The sequence below is a fragment of the Astyanax mexicanus genome, chromosome 1 (assembly GCF_023375975.1).
Source record: "Astyanax mexicanus isolate ESR-SI-001 chromosome 1, AstMex3_surface, whole genome shotgun sequence".
In the NCBI taxonomy this organism is placed as follows: domain Eukaryota; kingdom Metazoa; phylum Chordata; class Actinopteri; order Characiformes; family Acestrorhamphidae; genus Astyanax; species Astyanax mexicanus.
In genome coordinates, this window is record NC_064408.1 from 46,805,700 (window position 1) to 46,827,186 (window position 21,487).

Consider the following 21,487-nt stretch of genomic DNA (forward strand, 5'->3'; position numbering starts at 1 on the left):
TAACATCCTTTCCTTCAGAGTGACATAAGCATCACTGGGTGTTTTGGTCCGTGCTGTTCAGGCTTTTCTCTGCCAGTACAGCTAAATGACGGATCATTTAATGGACTGTTAAATATTATTCTGGGTTTAGATGTGCACAGTCTGAGCCATGACCAGCCAAAGAGCCCAAACAAACGCAAACTTGACTCGTAGTTACCGAGACTCGAGTACAAACCAACTTTTGCTCCTTTGCACAGGACGGCAGACTGTCACAGACAGCTGTGGAATGCATAACAAATTATGGTTTTGGCTGTTCCACTACAGAGTATTTTTTCTTTTTTTCATCCAAAAACGGTACAGCTGTTTTCAAGTAAATATTATCTACCTCCAGCTGAAAAATCTGCTCTTCTCAGCATGTCATTCATTCATAAAATCACTTGCATATCCATTCAAAAAGAAAAACATCAGATAACCCTCACAAGTGCTATAACCCGAAGTCTGCAGAGGCTGTGAGGTCATCCGTTTGGCTTTGCCTCAAGGTATAGAGGAAGTGCTCCATTTCAAATATCTGTTGTCACACTGAGAATAAAATTGAAAGCAGTTTTGTTTGCTGATTGCCCAAAAGGGGACATGGAGGCATAAAACAGAGAGAAAAAAAACATCAAATACAGGAGTTTCCATTGATTAGACTGGTAGAACCAGTTTATTTTGATGCTGTCAAACAGATTTACTCAGACCTCTATTTTTCCTGTTTTTTTACTTTTAACATAACAGGAATGGACTGCACAGAACATTTCCTCCAATAGTGCAGACTGAGAGAATTGTAGTGCCATGTTTTTAAAAAGTGTTTAAAATCAGGGGTGACCAAATAGATATCGAAGCTACTGAAGTGACTCACTAAATAAAGTCTAATATTACCTACTACATATTATACACTGCCTGGCCAAAAAAAAAGACCACACACTCTAATATTTAGTTGGACTGCCTTTAGCTTTGATTGCAGAACGCATTCACTGTAGCATTGTTTTAATAAGCTTCTACAATGTCACAAGATTTATTTCAATCCAGTGTTGCATTAACTTTTCACCAAGATCTTGCAGCATTAATGATGGAAGAGTCTGACCACTGCACAAAGTCTTCTCCAGCACATCCCAAAGATTCTCAATGTGGTGAAAAATCCATGTGTGAAAATGATGATCTCATGCTCCCTGAATCACTCTTTCACAATTCCAGCCCCTTGAATACTGATATTGTTATCTTGGAATATTCTTGTGTCATCAGAGAAGAAAAAATCCATTAATGTAATAATCTGGTCTATATTCAGTATATTCAGGTAGTCAGCTGACCTCATTCTTTCAGCACATACTGCTGCTGAACCCAGACCTGACTAACTGCAGCAATGTACTTAGTTACAGGTGGAGACTTTTTTTGGCCAGGCAGTGTATAATTAATTATTTGTGGGTTATTTTTTTATGAAACATAATAATATAATAATGGGTGGTGCCAGGGTCATGGGTGGTCAAATAGTAACTAAAGTAGCTAGAAAAATTGTTAGTCCACCTGCAGACTCTTAGATATTAAAGGGTTAATAGTTGATTTCACATCAATTGGCCTTATTCATAAGAAAATGCTGCCAGAACTGCTCTATTACACAGGAATTGCAGATGAATGAGACTCAGCTCCACTTATCATCAGAGAGCTGCAGTTCTAAACAGTGTTTAATGAAGCGCAGCAGGTGTGTTGGAGCACAGAGAGCTCAGACCTGTGGCCTTCCAAAGCTCCAGAACTGTGTGTGTAGGAAAGGATAAGAACCAGAGCTACAGAACGATAGAGAGAGAGAGAGAGAGAGAGAGAGAGAGAGAGAAAAGAGGAGAAATATCAGCACACACATACAAAGGGCAAGACAGAGGGATTAATAAAAGGGGGTCATCTTCCAGAGAGAGAGGGAACTTGCTTGGCTCCTCTGTGGAGGGAGAGCTGTATAAGAACAAATGAGTCACAGCAGGCTTGTGTTTTCCCCTCACACACATACAGCAGAGCATATGGGCTTCATTAGCCAGCACTCACAGGAGAAAACACACTCCCTCCCTCTCTCTCTCTCCCTCTCTCTCTCTCTGTCTCCCATACACACACACACACACACACAAGTCCAAACCTAAAATCTTACTTTCCTATAACAGGGCATGATTGTGTAATCAAAATCATTTTCCGTTCTCATTTGTCAGCGGCTGTTTGCCGAAGGCGGATGTGCACATAGCATGCAACTAATGAAAAGATCTAGAAAAAGATATGCAACTTGATTAGAGCATGTGTTGCTTATTTACAACAAGAATGCCAGATCCTAGTCAAAATAAGCATCACCAAAACGTCTTCTAATTTAACCTTTTAACCTCGTGAAAAGTGGCCTTATAATATAGTTATTTCAATGTTGAAACTCTTGTTGAAACATGGTGAGTACTCATGTCAGTGTCAGAAGGGCCAGTAAAGACAGAGACAAATACAGATGCAGTGCTAAAAGGGCTTTAGTTACACTATTTACAAATATATACACAATTAACAGAGACCAGAGGCTCAAAACGGACATAACAGCAAAGCAGGGTCAAACACCAGGCAAACAACACTATCAGAGGAAATTCAGAGAAGTCTAAAAGCGGAGAGAGTGCGCATTTCTAGCGCAGAAAAAACGGGGCAAAAGAGTCTAAAAGCGGAGAGAGTGCACATTTCTAGCGCAGACAAAACGGGGCAAAAGAGTCTAAAAGCGGAGAGAGTGCGCATTTCTAGCGCAGAAAAAACGGGCCAAAGAGTCTAAAAGTGGAGAGAGTGCACATTTCTAGCACAGACAAAACGGGGCAAAAGAGTCTAAAAGCGGAGAGGGTGCGCATTTCTAGCACAGAAAAACAGGGCAAAGAGTCTAAAAGTGGAGAGGGTGCGCATTTCTAGCACAGAAAAACAGGGAAAGAGTCTAAAAGCGGAGAGGGTGCGCATTTCTAGCACAGAAAAACAGGGCAAAGAGTCTAAAAGCGGAGAGAGTGCGCATTTCTAGCGCAGAAAACGGGCCAAAGAGTCTAAAAGCGGAGAGAGTGCGCGTTTCTAGCGCAGAAAAAACGGGCCAAAGAGTCTAAAAGCAGAGAGGGTGCGCATTTCTAGCGCAGAAAAACGAGCCAAAGAGTCTAAAAGTTGCCGTAATTAAGGAATTTAATATTAAGAGACATCATGAAATTAAATATCAATTTGAAAAATTTTAGTTTACACAACACTGTCAAAGATAAAGATAGTTAGTCAAGTAAAATGGTGTGTAAATGAAAGTAATCAGGAAAAAAGTATTATTTAAAGGGGTATATTTCATTATTTGTTTTGTTACAGAGTGTGGCCCGTGACTTCAAATATATTTCTCCTTCTGGCCCCCAACAAAAAATGTTTGGACACCCCTGGTCTAAAGCAAGGTTCAAACCAGGAAACAAGTACAATCAGAGTACAAAGGGCAATTCAATAATCGAGGTCAAAAAAACACAAAGGGGTTAAAACACAGTAAATACAGAGAGAAATAGCAAGAGTAACGCTGCGTACACGAGGCAATACACAGCAAGAAACAAAGAAAAATAGCGTCCTTAAATAGGCCGAAGCCCAGGTGAATCGAATCACCATTCAGGTGATGTTTCACGGTGCTGCAGCATGTGATCCGTGACATCAGTTTGTAGTCCATAGAGTTCTGGGTGTTGTAGTCCTTTACTCCAAAATTGGAGTTTTGAAAATGTTATCTGATTACTGATTACCCCTTTAAAAAGTCATGTTAAAATTACTTTACTTTATGGTATAGTTTATTTTAAGTAACTTAGTAACTTTTAAGTTGCTGCTGCCTCAACACAACAGTAGGGAGTAGGGTGTAAATCAAAGAACCTTAAGAAATTCAGAATGAATATGCTTTAATATGGACAGTGCCTTCCGCCAATAAGTAGTTCCACAACAACTGATCCAGAACTGTAGCTTAACTACAAAATGGTGTATGGTTTGTACAAGCTAACGCCACCAATATTACCTTGAAATCAAAATTGGGAATAAGCGAAGATGGTAACTTAAGGACAGTGAAATAACACTGAAACTCTCCTCTCCTGCGCAGAGGAGTTGTCTTCAGGTAAAAGCTGTGTGTTTTTTAAGCATTTCTGCTTGTTTTGCTGGGTGATGTTGGTTTTAGCTAGCTCGCTGGACTGTGGTTAGGTTAGCGTAGCTTGCTTTAGCTCAGCATTATCTTAGCTTAGCCTAGACAGGCTGGTTACCGTTCTGGCTGTCAGACGGCATTAGCCGAGGTGATTTTCTTTCTCCTTTTTCCACAAAAGACCAGCCAGCGCTGCGGGCGAGCGTGCCGTGGCTAAGCGCTAGCCTGTGCTAAGCTAACGCTGCTGCTGGTGCCACTGGAGGTTATGAATCAAGACTGTACTGTGTATATACGCCATTACTGCGCGTCGGCCGAGTGATACAGATTTAGTGTAAGGAGGCCGCAATGTTATCACATATCAGCGCGGCTAAAACACTTCTCAACCAATCAGATTGTGAGGTCGGAATTAACTGTTGTATAAAGTAGATTAACACACTAGTTGTGTTATTTATAAGAGTCTGATTGAAGTGTGATGCATTTTATACATCATGGATAAATTTATCATATATCGTTCAGTAACACTTAATAAGGTAATTAGAAGTTTTTATAGAAAAAATTGGATACATCCTACAAACACACTCTCTGAATTAGGAAATAACATGACCCATGGTGTAATATCCAGTTTGTTCCCTGTTGATTTTTAACAGTAACTCGATATTGCATTGACAGCGTGGATGAGTTTTTCTTCCATCCCCTGTGGTCAATGACAGCTGTACCACTTTTAAAAGCTGATGTATGATTTCTAATCTCCTCACAGACCAGCACTGACCTACAATGCTACATCTTACCTTTAACTTACAAGCACAAATGTGGTATTTTAATGAATTTAAAATATATACACTTGCTCAGAGATTCCACAACATTCGTCCAAATGTTTTATAAAGCTCTGAATGAAATAATATAAAGAAAGATATAAAATATATAAAACAGCGTTCATATGTGAGATCTCCTCCTCTCCTGTCTCATTCAAGCTGCAGAAACTGCTGCTGTCCAAACATCTTGTGCTGTGATGGTGTTGGGCTGAAGTTGTGTTGGACAAACACACAGACGAATCCATCAGGACCAATAAAAAGTGTTCCGCTGTGGGATGTGCAGAAAGATAAGCACACAGAGAGACAATAGCAGGATCGTGTTACTTCATTCTCTGCTGGGCTTGCAGATGACTATAATATCCTCACAACATCAGGAAAACACTTCAGCTATTAGATTCACTTTTCTTCTTATTCTCGCGTTTTCTCTTTCTCACAGACACAAACTGACCGTAATTTAAAAAATGGTAAGGAACAATGCTGAAGCTAAAGAGCTAATGCTAATAACAGAAGGAAAATTAATATTAGCAAACAGTTAGCATGATGAGGTTTCACGCTATTTACTGCTAATCAGTCCAATCTTGGTCTTGAGACCGATCTTAAACCCAGTATTGAGAACAGTATTTGTCTCGTTTTGGTTTCAACATTAATTTGGTTGAGTTTAGAGTTGGGCGATATGGCCCTAAAATATATCACAATATTTCATGGTATTTTTGAGAAGACGAAACTCTTGGCGATATGACAAAATAAATTACATTTTATTATTTATTACAATATGATATGCCACACCCCTAACTGAGAACTGAAAAAATAAGAGAATTTGATCAGATTTGTAACAGAAGTCAATGATCCAGAATGTCATGATATTAATAATGCACTCCAAATATCTCCATATATACATGTGATACAACGATACTGGACAGATATAATCTCTAGTCTCTAGTAGATATATAATAGGAAATGAGAACAGTGTGGGTTTTTTTTTTCTTTTGCTAAAAACAGCAAAAAAAGTAGTACCCTGATGTGATAATTAGGGGTGGGTGATATGGCACAATATTTTGTGGCTTAATATCATTCACCATATTAAAACATGTTGGCGATATTATTGGGTACAATATGATATGGCACACCCCTACCTAGTTGAGTTGGTCTTGTTTCATTTTTGTGGTTAAGATGGTAAATTGTTGTCCATTAAATAGTGAGTCCAATGCTTCTGTCTGAGTCACATTAGCGTTAATTAAAAACTAAATGTTTGTTTTAGGCTATGTGATTTCACTTTTTAGAAAAAATAGAAATAAATATATTTATTAATAGATATAATGTATAAGGGGTGATAAATTAGGTAAAATTTGTTACAAACTACAATGTTTTTTGTTTATTTTGATATTTGATCTTGTGTCAGTCTTGGTTTGGCTTGGACCTGGTTCACACTATAAGATTATTTGAGTGGTTAGCTGGTTGTGCTATTCACACTTCACAACTGATTGTGCTGTAACCATTTGTCCTTCATTTGTTGTGATTTTTTACAATACACAACTGATTGGCAGTTTTTCACCATTGGAAATTGCCAACACACCTGTCTGCTCTCCAAAAACACATTTTCTCACAAGAATAATACAGAACTAAGTAAACTAAAGTAGCGATATAGTAGCGATACTAAAGTAGCAATATAACAAAAGAAGAATTTATATATATATATATATATATATATATATATATATATATATATATATATATATATATATATATGTCTGATAATTTTAATACTGAACTATGTACTCATTTCCTCAACATAGAACAGTATCAAATGTTTAAGTACCACAAACATTTTTATGGTTTAAAACTCCAGTTTTCCAACCACATGACTGCCAAGAAATCGAGAATGTCGGCAATCAACAAAAAAACTGGACTTAAATTGTTTAGTATGAACCTGGCACTGCGTAGTCTAACTCTGCACTACTGGTCTTGACTACAGCATTGTGGGTCAGGCTATTTCTTGATCCCACAGTGTACAAAAATGTGCAAAGTCACTATAAAGCATACAAAAACTTACTTTTTCATTGTAGCTGTACTGGTTGCTTTTATAGATCATGCAGAAAACTTGACTGATTGACTGATTTGGATAATATTTAACAGAGCTCAATAGGATCAATATGGCAATTTAGCCAGAAACTGAAAGTAAAACGATTAGCTGAGAAGCTCTCATTTAGTGTAAGATGTTTTTGGCTCTGAGTGGTCTACAGAGAACTATACCACTGTTACTATGATCAGAGGATTGTTAGTCCAATCCTAAATCATGCTGTATTCTTTCAGCAGCCAGAGTCTGAGAGAGTGCATAATTGGCCATTCTCTCTTCTGGTAGGTAGACAACATTTCCCCTTGGGTCCTAAATTGCACAATGCAAAAAGCACATTGCGATGCTCATTGCTATCGTACATCCTGCCAACAGTCTATTTCCACCTCTTGCACCTACGTTGTGGTCTGGAAGTGAAGTGTGTTTAGGTACATTTTTGGCTTATTGCTATCTTGGCAGTGAATTGTCACAGGTGCACCCCCAACGCATGTACACCCCACTTTTTATGCACACATGAACATGCTGGAAGAGGTATGCGCTCTCATGAAGGTATTACAAGTGATAGTTTGAGTTTATTAGAACAAATATTGGGTAGCTGTCCTTCTAAATTTGGGTAGAAAATTAGGTAAAAAAAAAAAATCTATTATTAAAAACAGAAAAAAAAGATATATCCTTTAAATGTTAAGCAAACTGTAGCAATAAATTCACTAATGTACCTTAAACTTCCTAAACTCTACTTGTTGTTAATTACATTTCACAAGTACTTCCTCTCAAAACTACATATGATTAACAAATTAGTTTAATAATAGGTTCTGAAGTCGATTTCACAAGATTAAAAACAGCATACTAAAGTCATTATCCAAGAACACCTCGTACATTCAAGTACACAGTGTTCTGGGGTAATTTCCTCTTCCACAGGTGCTAATCTTTAATTCTTTTCTGGCCAGATTAACCATGGCAGTTTTTTCTTCTCTCTCTTCTGAGAAAATCACAAGATAAATGAGCTATTGTTTTTCACCTAACTCAGCACTGATACACAACTTAACTTAACCAGGCATCATTCCCACATCAAAGACAACTGTACAAAATGTATTTTAAAGTGAAATTTTGTAACTATTTGTAATAATTTATGTTTATTCAGAGTAAAAATTTAAGTTTTATTAATATTGACCCACATATTGGAATGTGAGGATAAATGGATATATATGCAATGCAAAAAATGCACAGGAATTGAAATCTATATGTGTCATATACAGGGGTTGGACAATAAAACTGAAACACCTGTCATTTTAGTGTGGGAGGTTTCATGGCTAAATTGCAGCAGCCTGGTGGCCAATCTTCATTAATTGAACATTGCACCAGTAAGAGCAGAGTGTGAAGGTTTAATTAGCAGGGTAAGAGCACAGTTTTGATCAAAATATTGCAAAACACACAACATGGGTGACATACCAGAGTTCAAAAGAGGACAAATTGTTTGTGCACGTCTTGCTGGTGCATCTGTGACCAAGACAGCAAGTCTTTGTGATGTATCAAGAGCCACGGTATCCAGGGTAATGTCAGCATACCACCAAGAAGGACCAACCACATCCAACAGGATTAACTGTGGACGTAAGAGGAAGCTGTCTGAAAGGGATGTTTAGGTGTTAACCCGGATTGTATCCAAAAACATAAAACCACGGCTGCCCAAATCACGTCAGAATTCAATGTGCACCTCAACTCTCCTGTTTCCACCAGAACTGCCCGTCACCACAATAAATTATTGTGGTCTAAAACCAGGTGCTTCAGTTTCATTGTCCAACCCCTGTATGTAACATATTTAACTAACATATGCTGCTATTCATTGTCATTTGTTGTCAAGTCGTCTGCCCTAACTGTAAAGTGCTGCAGGAAATCTTAGGATACTTCAGGAGACTTTCTCCACCATTTTTTGGTCTGTGTGATAGAACTAGAAGTCTAGAAGTCTATCCCCTGCGACAAAAAAATATGAAAAAATAAAAGAATTGTAACAGCAGTTACAGGTATAAAATATTTTTATTCACATCTGAATACTATCATTAACGTCTAGTTTTCTGGATATAACGATCATATGATAATATGACCATGGGTGATGCAAACATCTGGGTTTGGAGAAAATACAGCCTGTTATAGACTCTGCTGTAATTTTATTACTCTCAGAAGAAAGAGTTTTACTGCGGGGGAGACCTTAAGGTTTCCTACACGAGGACCACTTTTGCACAAGTATTACAAATGTATGTACAAATCATATTTAAGTGTTAGGGACATTTTATAGAATTGTTCAACATAAAGCATGTAGGCATAAGATGTTCAATGAAGTAAATGTTGTTATAATGACATCAAGGAGTATTAACCGAACTTAAACAAACTTAACAACAAGATCTCCTGTTGGAACTTATAAGAGCTATTGTTTGAAAATAGAGCATCACAACTGTCACATCCTCGCTATGTTTCCCTTTGTTTTCCCCATTTCCTAGTGTGTTTCCCCAGTATTTTTCCGTCACGTGTCTGTAATTTGTAGCTCCGCCCTTTCCCCAGGTGTTCATTGTTTCTTGTTACTATATATAGTACCTATTAGCCCATGTTTATCCGTCGGTCTTTGCATCTTCCCCCGTTGTCTGTCACGTCACGTCACGTTATTGCTTTCTCCACGTTGCTTATTTACTCGCTCTTGTTTATTGTCAGTCAGGTTATTTCTAGTCACGTTTATTTCCTGTTTGTTTCTTTTGTATATTATTTACGTATTTATCCCTGTATATATCCCTAGCCCTGTTTTGTTATTATCTGTTTTACGTTACTCCCTGTTGTTTGTTTATGTACATATATATATTTGTTAATCCCCTTTTTGTTTGTTTGTTTATCTGTTATTTATTAAAGTCTGTCTTACCCGCGTATAAGTCCGCCTCCCGTCTGCTCTGCTTCCCCGTCTCTGCTCCCCTTTTTGTGACAACAACAATACTATCACTAGACTGAATGTCTGTCTTTTTAGTTTAAGTCACATTTCTTTAAAAACATCTGCCATCACAGTTCATAGACATGAATATCTTGACCTCAGTTTCAGTCAGTTGTGGTCAGTTTTTGCTGATCAGTGTTTTATTTAATTTTGATTATTTAATGAGACAAACCATGTAATGTGAATTAGCCAGTATGACTGTTTTAACCCATAGGAACCCAGACCCAGTTCTGAATATTGATACAAACAAATCTGTTAAATTAACCAAACAGCTCATTTGTTTTTTTTTCTTACTATGATAAAGAGGGCATATGGCTGCTAATATTTTAAGAGGTTAAGATCCTGATGTAACACACAGTAAATGGTACAACAACCATTTTATAACTTGTATTTAAAAAAAATGTTCTAGAATTTGTGTCAGAACTAGAATGTAAAACATTTTATTAAATTGTTTAAATGGTTTAAATTGTTTAAATGGCTGGAACAGACCTGTAGAAGCAAAATACACACTGTTAAAAGGAATCAGGCAAGTTTTATCTCCTGCACTAACCCTGCACTTTTACATTGTGTAAATAAGGTCAGATAATCACAGATTCACACACTGTCCTGTGATGCTCTCAGGATGTTCAGTATTTGTAAAGTTTTGTAAAGAAATTTGACACAGTTTTTAAAGGATTTAAAAATTGCTTTTATTTATTTTATTCATTGAGTTAAGGATATTTGACCATTTTTTTTTCAATTTTAAAAAAGTTCCCTGCTTTTTAAAAGCGTGTAGTTACATTATAATGCTGTTATATTATCGTCATACCATTGGCACAAACTCATCAAATAAATGAATGAAAATATAATGCCTTGCAATTACTTCTGGAGCATTACATCACCCACAAACAATAATTATCGTGACAGGCCTGACTCTAATCACTCCGGTATTTGTAAACACACCAGTGTTGGTTTATAAATACATTATTGAGTGCTTAAACACATGTTAGGTGCAGATGAATCTTATTTTACGCACTATAAGGCTTATAAGGCTCACTATAAATAAACGTCTATTTTCTGGTCTATTTTCAGTGGATTATAAGGTGCATTAAGTGACGCTAGTAAGGAACGGTTTGTCCCAAGTAGACCAATAATACTCACTTCTGAGCAGTGAAAGAGCTCGCACTTAGTGTGGTTAGCGGATAATGCTGATGCTACTCCAGTAGTGCTAGCTGGTGTTGGCAGCTGGCTACAGGCTGATAATACTCACCTCAGAACTGCGAAAGACCTAGCGCTCAGCACAGCTACTGGCTAATGCTAATACTGCTTCAGCATTAGCATTAGTCCGTAAAGTACAGTCCGATAATACTTGCTTCTGAATGGCAACAGAGCTAGCACTAAGTGCGGTTAGCGGCTAATGCTAATACTGCTGGAAAACTAAACTAAACTCCTGTATAATGCTGTACTTTAGCGGAGTGGCTTTACTGCACCTTACAATCTGAATGGTAGAATTCATACATAAGGCGTATAAGGGCGTTGTCGATTTTTGGGAAAATTAAAAGATTTAAAATGAGCCTTATAGTCAGATATGTAAGGTAATTCCATCTCAATGGATCTTAGGCCTGTAGCTTTCAGGGTTAGGTTACACATCTCACTGATATCACCCCGAGGATCAGCAATAGAAGCAAAAATATATTCCTCAATGGCAAATTACTACGCAAGTGACATCATTTGCAAGGAATCAGAGGACATCTGCTACACATTTTGAAGTTTGCGCAGATCTTGGGTGTGTGCCGGCGAATGGGGACCATACATACAATAAGGGCAGTCAAGGCTAGTCCATTGAAGAGTGTTTCCCAGCATGCACTGTACATCTCGCGGGGACAGTGTGATTGGATGTTGAGGCCTTCGCTGTTGGTGTATTTGTTCCTGAGCAGAGTTCCAGAGCTCCTGAGCCGAGGAGCCTTCCCACTTTAATTTACTCCTGCGGGAGGGTGTCCATCTGTTCCAGAGGGTTTGCGGTTCTCAGCTCACGACAAAGTAAAAGTGCGTAACCCTTCACCTTTGATTAATAGCAGTTAGCCTTGTCATGAAGCTGCTTAAGATATCACAGTCTGCTGTGGATCATACTGGATCTGGAATCACTGCTTTCTGGATTTTTCCTGAAGTCCTGAAATATTGTAGCTTGATGTTGTAGATTCTAAACATTCTCAAATGTAACAAACAGTGCTGAGACTGATACAGTGGCAGCAGCACCATAACACACAATGTCTCATTTTCATTGCTGTGCTGAGAACAGGCATATTGTACATATCTGATCAATGGTGGTACTATTGAATGTTGTTTTACTGTTACTGATAGAAGAAAAGTAAAAAAAAAAAGTGTAGACAGCTCTAATATCTATTTCCAAATACACTTACTCACTAACTCAAGCAAATAAGCAAAAGTTAATTCATTGCAAATGCTCTGTCAACATTTGGCCAGCATTAAAAAAAACACGTCATTCCTCAAACTGCTTATTTTGCAGCTCTGTGCTGAGTTTTACCTCGCAAAGCAGATTCTTTTCTTATTTATCATTGATTTATTGTTGAATCTCACATGCAGATAACATAAAACTGTGACAGTTAAAAATATCTATAATTTATAGTAATATTTTTTTTCTTTTTAAAACATTACACCAAAGCCATTCTTATATATTGCCTGTTTATTGCTCAAAATATCTTTGTATTAGAATGGGGTTAACGCTGCAATATTTATTTATTTAATTATTTACTTGAGATCCCAGTATTAATGTGGTGCCCTGTGGTCATTGCATGGTCTGTATGGCATATAATTTTTAAACTTTTCAATTTGTGTATAAAAGTGTTTTTTTGTTTTTGTTTTGTTTTTTTTAGTTTGTTTGCTTGTCACTGTCCAATGAACAACAGGTAAAAACTTCTTAACTTTAAATGGAAGTCAATGTAATAATGTAACAATGATAATTTAAATTTAATTTGCTTAGATTAAAAGGGCTTTTTCTCAGTTTATAGCAGTGTATTATTTAGCTAATATACGATATTAAACTCTGCCATATTAACAGTTTAGCTTAATTAAAAGAAATTTATTTGATAGGCAGATCAGATCAAGACCATATCACGATTTCACCGCAAGCAAAACCACTCCAGGAAAAAATCTACGTGTTGTAGTTGGGGTCAAACTTGGTGGCATAATAAACTTGCATTAAACAAATAATAGAGTGTTACTGATTAAAAATTAATTGTGTGCCTTAGCGATTTAACTTTTACAGCCCTAGTTTTTATTTATTACAGTTAAGCCCAAGATTGTATTAAATGGCAAGGTAGCCAGTGTTGGGCACGTTACTTTGAAAAAGTAATTAGTTATAGTTACTCGTTACTTCTCCAAAAAAGTAACTGCGTTACTAACAGAGTTACTCCACTATAAAAGTAATTAGTTACCAGTAAAAGTAACTATCGCGTTACTTTTTATTATTCGCCCGTCAAAAAAAGGAAATCAATTATGCATTTACTATTATTATTAGAAAAATAACAAAAAATAACAAACGAAAATAAACCCAAAATGTTGACAAAAATATAATCTAACGAATTTCAAAAAAATAAAACGAAATTCTCCACACAACCAAAGAAAATTACTAAAACTTGTAATACTGAAAAAAGCGGAAAAACGCGTCTGGGGATGAAATTTAACAAACCAAGCCACACTCAAAAGAAATATGTATATATAAAACAAAATAATGGACAAAAACAACAATTTAATGCCCGTTAAAATGGTATTAATATAACAGCTTCACCAAAAGAGAATAGAGCTTAGATCGTGCCCAAAAAATCCGACCCAGCCGGAGCCCGTGCACATTCTGCCCAAGCCCGAACCATAAACTGTCATTATGAGCCTGACCCGATCCGCCCCATAAACTGTCTGTTTTCGGGCTGATTGAATGAGCGAAATATAATCAGAATTATGTTAATTAACACTGTAACATAGAAGCATAGAACTATTATTTAATTTAAATGATTTTTAAGAACAGCTACACACAATGCTGCAAGTCAAACGCGGAGGCGTTCACGTGCGCCCAGAGCTACGTGATTACAGTTTTCATTTTTATTGTAGTTTAATTTTATTTTGTTTTTATTTTTTCTGTTCATTTTAGGGTGGGCTTGCTAGCGCGAGCGCTTTACACAAGAACTAACGGACCACGAGTGCCGCGCGCTCGGCACAACAACTCCCGCTGTACAACTCCGCTGTACAACAGCGCTTATAAATAAATTAAACACAAAAATGAGGGTATTCTATCAGTAATTTCAGTTCGTTTTAGTTAGTTTTATAAACACAAAATACAGTTCGAGATAGTTATGTTTTTCCTTTTAGTTTTTATTAGATTCAGTTAACACAAATGTTTTTCACTTTCAATTTTCGCTATTTCGTTCGCTTTAGTGAACAATAATAATTGGTTACTTAGCAACATTGTGATTATCACACCAGAGCTTTATATAAAATAAAAATAGGAGCCTGATTTCGGGTCGGTCCTCAGGTCAGGTGGGATTCGGGCAGAGAATCTAAGCTCTAAAATAGAAAGCAGCACAAAAACCGGAGCAGCTAAAAAGAGCTTAACGTCCTTAATTCGGAACTTGGGCTGTCCACGGCAATCACTGAATTGATTAGAGCACGCAAATCGTCACAATTGTGCCTCACTTCACCACGCCAAACCACAGGCACAGCGGCCAGAAGCTCAAGTTCACCGGACAGAGGAGGGGTTAACCAGGGCAAAGCGAAATAAAAAAAAAAAAGTTCATAGAGCTGCTAAAGTAACGTGCAGTAACGGGGTGTCGGAAATGGTAACGGCGTTATAGTTACAGTCATAGTAATTAGTTAGATTACTCGTTACTGAAAAAAAGTAACGGCGTTAGTAACGCCGTTAGTTTTAACGCCGTTACTCCCAACACTGAAGGTAGCATTCGTAAACCTTTACTCTTGTTAGAAATTCATTATTTGTGAATATGATAAAACTTAAAAACTTAACTAAATCATGATTTATATAGCTTCAGTCGGATTTGTAAAGTTGACTGAATTTTTGATGTGTTGGTAATCATTGCAGTTTATTTAAAGAACTAATTACACATAATGTTTTACATACTCCCGCTCAAAAATAACAGAAGGGACATTATTGAATATGTATTTTATTTATGGGATCTGCACATATACACATGCTAAAAAAAACAGTGCCAACTATATAAAAAAAAAAACTGTTGAAAGAGATGGGTTAACTGTACTTACTTTTCTATCAGCTTAAATTTTGAGAGATAATTATAAACAGCTATCAGGTATTGCTTGGACAGCTTGCTTTTGTTTTCCAGTGATGTTTAAAGTCACTTCCATGTGGTCGGTGACAGTTTTTCCATCTTTAGAGGTGGACTTATACATTTTCCACCCCCATCACTGTCACCTCAAGTGCTATAATTACAGAATGATTGAACACATATGGGCAGAATTAGCTACATGCTTTTTTAATACACAAGTGTGAGGCTCAAAGCCACAGGTTTGACTTTGCTGTTCCAGGCCCCAGTCCACACACAGATAATTGCAGATGAGAGAAATAGAGAGAGAGAGAGAGAGAGAGAGAGAGAAAGAGGGAGAGGGAAAGAGAGAGTGAGTGAAGTGAAGCTATTTCCCCTTTGCTTTCCTGTCTTACTGTTAGTGTGAGAAAGTGAAACAGCGTTTGACAGTCGAGTCTCTGCAGAGCGGGCCAGTATTACATCACCTCAACAGAGAGAGTATTAAGTTACCAAATCTGTCGCGAGCCAAGAGCCGCCGGTTACCCGGCAACTCCGGCCCAACAGAGCATAAATCTCAGCGGCCTTTCCCTTTCTGGGATCACACTCTGGATTTCTGTTTCTGTCCGATTTCGATAAATCCGCTGGAGAATTCCTGGTGGGGTTCATTTCTGAAGCTTGTTTTAGCGTTTTTAATTCTGAGCTTGATTGGTGACCATATAAAAAACAGTCTTGTTGTTGCACATGTGCACTAAATCTTCCTGTCTGAAGTTTTTAGGGCTGTGCGGAATGAGGTCCACACCCTGTGAGCTTAAATAGCCAACCACAAAAACAGCCTCTAAAAGTCTCAGCATGGCACCAAGATAAAGGGCCCATAATCATTGAGGAAAAAAATATATATTATTTTAATTTCTCCTTTAAATAAAAGAGTTTGATACAGTACAGGACTGGCCAACAGGGACCAGAGGCCACCACAGCTTGCTGGTCTCCCCATTATAACAGTATTTCTAAACCTGTATATGAACAGGTAACTTAAATCAGATGTGTTTGAAGAAGAAAAGCACAATACCCTTGATATACACTAGTATGTACACAAAGTTTACACAGCATATAGGTGAAAATCATATGTCGGAATGAGGCATCTTATCAACAGCAGTTTAGCGCCACTCACCAAACTCAATTTGAAATGAGAAGCATAACATCTTCTACTGTTTTTGAAGGCATAATATGTAAAATACCTTCACAAATATTCATTGCTATCTTGCACCTTGTAAACTGTCTTTTTTCACTACTTGCATGTGTCATTAATATTGCTTTGGAGTTTAGGAATTAATCTATGCCAATAGGCGTGGTGGTCCGGAAGTGAGGTGTGTTCAGGTACATTTCTGGTGTGTTTGTATCTATGCAACAGAAAACACAGGTGCTCCACTGCCCTATTAAAATCCTGACAACAATCAACAGTCAGATATTCATTCTTATCTTGGCTACACAGATACGCCTTGCATTTCCTGTGCACTCGGCACAAGTGCACCACCGCTCAGTATGCACACACAAGGACTTGCCGCAGTGCGCAAACCCAATTTTTACATAAACAATAAAAATAGCATTGCTGCACCTTCACAGCTGAACACTTTTCTTCTGCTGAGAAATGCAGAAGCGCCATGTGGTGTATGACATCTCGCCCATACATTTTTAAAATAGGGCCCTATGTTTCATTTAAAAGGATTAAAAGAAGTTTTAAAACAAATATACAAATATAGGTCTACAGTTATGTTAAAAAGCTATTAAAATATAAAGACAAAAACCTTATGCGGAAGTTTCCCAACCAGTGATTAAGCCATGTCTTGTTTTACTTATTTTAATTTAAGTAGTTGTTAGTTTGCTACACATTATAAACATGATATATATTACAGAAAGCTTTTGATTTAATTGTGTAGTTGGTAAAAATAAATTGCATTTACATTCAGTGCTCATTCTATATTGACAGGTTTAAGTCTGCACATATGACCTATAATGCGAAACAAGTAAAATAACAGAAAGTATTAAAAATAAGTTTAATTTGTCTTATATGATCAAATAATTATCAGTAACTGATAAACTGTAATTTACAGTGTAGCTTTAGGTGTCTGAGAAACTCTGGATTCTTTGACAGTTATAATGATGTGTCCTAACCATAAGGTAATATTAGCCCTTGGTATGATTATAAAAGTAAAAATGTAAAGCTTAAACAAATATATTGTTATAATATATGTTGTCTTTGCTGGTGTGCAATGCAGCATCTATTAGGTGATACTACAGTTTTTGCTCCAGTAAAACCATAAAGCAAAAAAGACCCAAATAAAAAGAGACCAGGCCTATGAGAATTATGAAGTTGCTTAAAGGTGTAAATGGGAAAGCAGGTATCAGCTTCAAGAATACAGTTTGAGAGTCAAGAACAAACCTTCCACAAAAGTACTTAAGTAGAGAAACAAAACACAAATGTTCCCACACAAGAGTTCCTGACCCATGGCCTTGTGCTATCTCAGTGCTAACAGTATTTGGACTGTTAACACAAATGTCCAATAGGGTCAGTAAAGGTATCAGGTGGGGTTTAGCCTTGACCCCATTTGGGTTTTATACAGCACATGGGGTCTAGATGGGACAGGAGTTCAAATAAGGTGGACAACAACAACAGTAACAACACATTTACAAATAAAGATGGGACCGATCCGATGCAATATCCCCCAGCAGCTTCAGTCTGCGGCTGACTGAGTAAACTTTAGCTGTTTCTCTACAAAAAAGTCAATTATCTGGAGAGTTTTGACTTTGAAAACGCCAAACAGCAGATACACATAATATTTATAAAGTCAGTGTCCGAGAGGTAAACAGATTAACACCAGCAGTCTGTTAGCCTAGCTAGCACTGAACCCACAGCAGCTGTATTCTGGTATTGTAAAGGTATTAATTACAAACTGGAGTAAACTATAGTCATAATCCACAAATCCCATAAAACCACAGGATCTACAAACACTAACCAGCACAAACACACCCATCTTTTTATAAAAACAGCAATTAATTTAGTTAGGAAATACAGTTAGCATCACAAGTTAGCAGTTAGCCACTGCAGCTAATTCACTAAGCTACATGTCAAAATAAAAGTCTCCTGCGCAACCAGCGCAGAAAGATTAGTCTAGAGCCCTGTATTTAATATTTAACATATTTCATATTTTACTTTTTGGTTAAATATTTAATAACAATTAAAAAAAATATTGTGTGTTTGTATATAAAGTGTGTCAAATGTCACTTGTGTAGACTCTTCAAAGTGCTGTGTTGTCTGTTTCAGCCTCATTATGTAACCTTAATCATAGTACTAAAAATAAACTAAAAGTGCCCTGTTATTGGTATTTGTATCGGTATCGGCAGTTTTATATCGGAATCAGATCGGAGCTGAAAAAAGTGGATCGTCCCATCACTATTTACAAACCTACTCAATGAAAGATGCAGTAAAATCAAGCAGCTTTTGGAAGACAAATGCCTATCAATGTGTGTTTGACCTATATTACACATTATTCTTATTACGATTGACCTGTTTGACAAAGAATGTATTTTCACACTTCTGACTTACTCTCTTACTCAGCACATCCATTTTTAACTGATTTCACAAAGATTTCCAGTAAGATTTATGATCACAGTAGATTTATGAATGAAGCCTCACATTTGTGGTTTCTCTCTCTCTCTCTCTCTCTCTCTCTCTCAGTGTCCAGGACCCAGGCCTCCTCAGAGAAGCAGGAGGCTCTGCTGGAGAATGTGACCCGTCTGGGCGACCGCTCCGAGGCCCTGCAGGAATCTCTGGGCCAGCTCCCCTCCCAAAGCGACCTCCTGGAGAACATCTGGAAGCTCGAGAGCCTCTTTCACAACCACAGCGAGGAGCTGCAGCAGCTGGGTATGACTCAAAAGAGCAGAACGGAGACACAACAGAGTGCAGACAAGGCTTAGCGTTTTACTTTATTCTGTGTATCCGTTATTTAGGAGGCTTTTTATAAGTTCAAATGGATGTGTTTGATTTAAAGCGTATTATATATAAAGCGTAGAATATACTGGGGGCATCTGGGCATCTGGACTTCTGTCACCCTATTGTGATCACAAACCACATTTGGGCAAAGTGAATTTGATGATAATGATGATGATGGTGACAATGATCAAAATAATAATGTCAGCTTATCTGAAAACTAGGTAATCCAAACACCAACAGGCGAACTAATTCAAAGGGCCAAGAAGCCAGTAATTCAGACAACATGCCGTTTTTATTAACAGAGTTCATTAACAGACAGGCAGACAGATAGACAGACAGGATAAATGCTCAGTATGCTAATAAATAGACAAAACCTCACAAAAATCACAGAGGTGTATTTATACAAAGAGCTATTGAAGCCAATGACAGAAAGTATGGGTAACATTAGAACATGGAAGCCATCTCTGATTGGCTGGGGTAACAGAAAAAGGCATAATTTGAGAGATTCAATTCAATTTAGTTAAATTTTATCTATACAGCTTTACAGAATAAAACAATGACCCAAGCATCTTATGAGCAGCACCACAGAGATGCCAACTGTGGCAAGGTTGTGGCCGCAATAGTGGCAAGGAAAAACTTCCTTATACTAAGAGGATGAAACTTAAGGAGGAGCCAAGATTCAGTCAGAGGAACCCATCCTCCTCAGTATACAGAGATAATGTGGAGCTATAACTAAAGCAAAAACAGTTTTTTTTGGTTATAAGATGTAGATCAGAGGCATGGAGTTATCCCCACACCAATAACTCAATACTTTTCTATTGATAAGTTCTATATTCTGCTTCTTTGTGCAGGGCGTCTGGTGCAGGGTCTGGAGCGGGACGTGCGTGATCTGCAGGCTCACACTGAGCACATGTCAGGCTCTATGGCAGAGATGGAGGAAAACTTGGGCACAGGCAGCCTGTCCAGCTGGAGCAACAGCAGCAGCCTGGGAGCAGCCCTGGCCCACGCAGCCGCCTCCATCCACAGCCAGGACACCATGCTGCGGGAGACGGCGGGCCGCGTGGACAGCCTGCGGGAGCGGCTGGAGGAGGTGGGCTGGACTGTGGGGTCCATCAACCACTCGCTCAGCAGCGACGTGGACGTGCAGCGGCTGATGACGGAGCAGCTGCAGGTACAGCTCGGCAACGTGACGCACGACACCATGAGCATGAAGGTCATGCAGATCCACCTGGAGGAGCAGATGAAGAACGAGATCGAAATCCTCAGCGTTATCACTGAGGACCTGAGGCTTAAAGACTGGGAGCATTCCATGGCACTGAAGAACCTCACCATTATTGAGGGTAAGAGTAGTGTCGTAATGTCCCTCTTTTAGCATTACCTTAATTTATTATTTTACAGGTGGTTCTCTGTACAAGAATTCCAAAAATCATTAAAACATTCAACATTTTTCTGTTAAAAGAAATGCAATCCTCTAAAATATGCTCTTAATAGAATCTTTCTCTTCAATCACAGATTATTTCCAGCCTTTAATGGAATTATTTATTTTCCAGCCCTTAAATGGAGAGACTGAAAAACATCCTGTCTGCAGCAACTTAAAAAGTCCCAAATAAGAAAACTTTTCCTTTCAGCACTTTAATCACAGCTAATATTGTCCTTAATCCAAAACACATTTGAACATGCAGTTGACCAGAAATTTGCTAAATGAAATGCTCTGCAGAAACACAGACTACAAGATGTCAAACATGGGACATGAACTACACTATAAGCCCGGATAAGTTGAATTTACTTAAACAATTTGAGGAAACCGGTTGCCTTAAACGAGTTAAGTTAAGTTAACATATCTTAGAACAACAAGTTATTACAACTAAAGGGGAAAGTTGATTTAACTTTTTTATTTTTGTTATACTGTAAGACCAGATAAGTTGAGTTTGCCTTTTAAGGCAGCCGGTTTGCTCAATTTTTTATAAGTAGAGGGGAATGAAAACTTGAGTTAGCACAAATTAAAACATCATGTTTTTACAACTAAAGGGGAAGTTGATTTATTCTAAGGTAGCCCAGGGGGAATAATATTATAAGTTGGTTCAACTCAAAGATCTCAGTTTGAATGTAAATATCCCTAAAAATGTTCAACTAACTCAAAATAGTTGAGTAATGTTTAGAAATATCCAATTAAATGCCAAACAGACTTAAATCATTTAAGTTCAAACAACTTCTGGGTTTATATTGTAGTATCATGTCCCAAAGATCAC

General features: G+C 37.6%; 1 protein-coding gene across 1 annotated transcript in view; it reads left to right on the forward strand.

Annotated features, from left to right (window-relative positions):
- scara5 (scavenger receptor class A, member 5 (putative)) overlaps window positions 1-21,487 on the forward strand; it is a 132,301-nt gene that overhangs the window by 64,298 nt on the left and 46,516 nt on the right. The window contains exons 4-5 of the mRNA XM_022662778.2: window positions 18,984-19,169; window positions 20,090-20,578. Of these exons, the coding sequence (XP_022518499.2) occupies window positions 18,984-19,169; window positions 20,090-20,578 (675 nt within the window). The remainder of the gene's footprint in view (window positions 1-18,983; window positions 19,170-20,089; window positions 20,579-21,487) is intronic.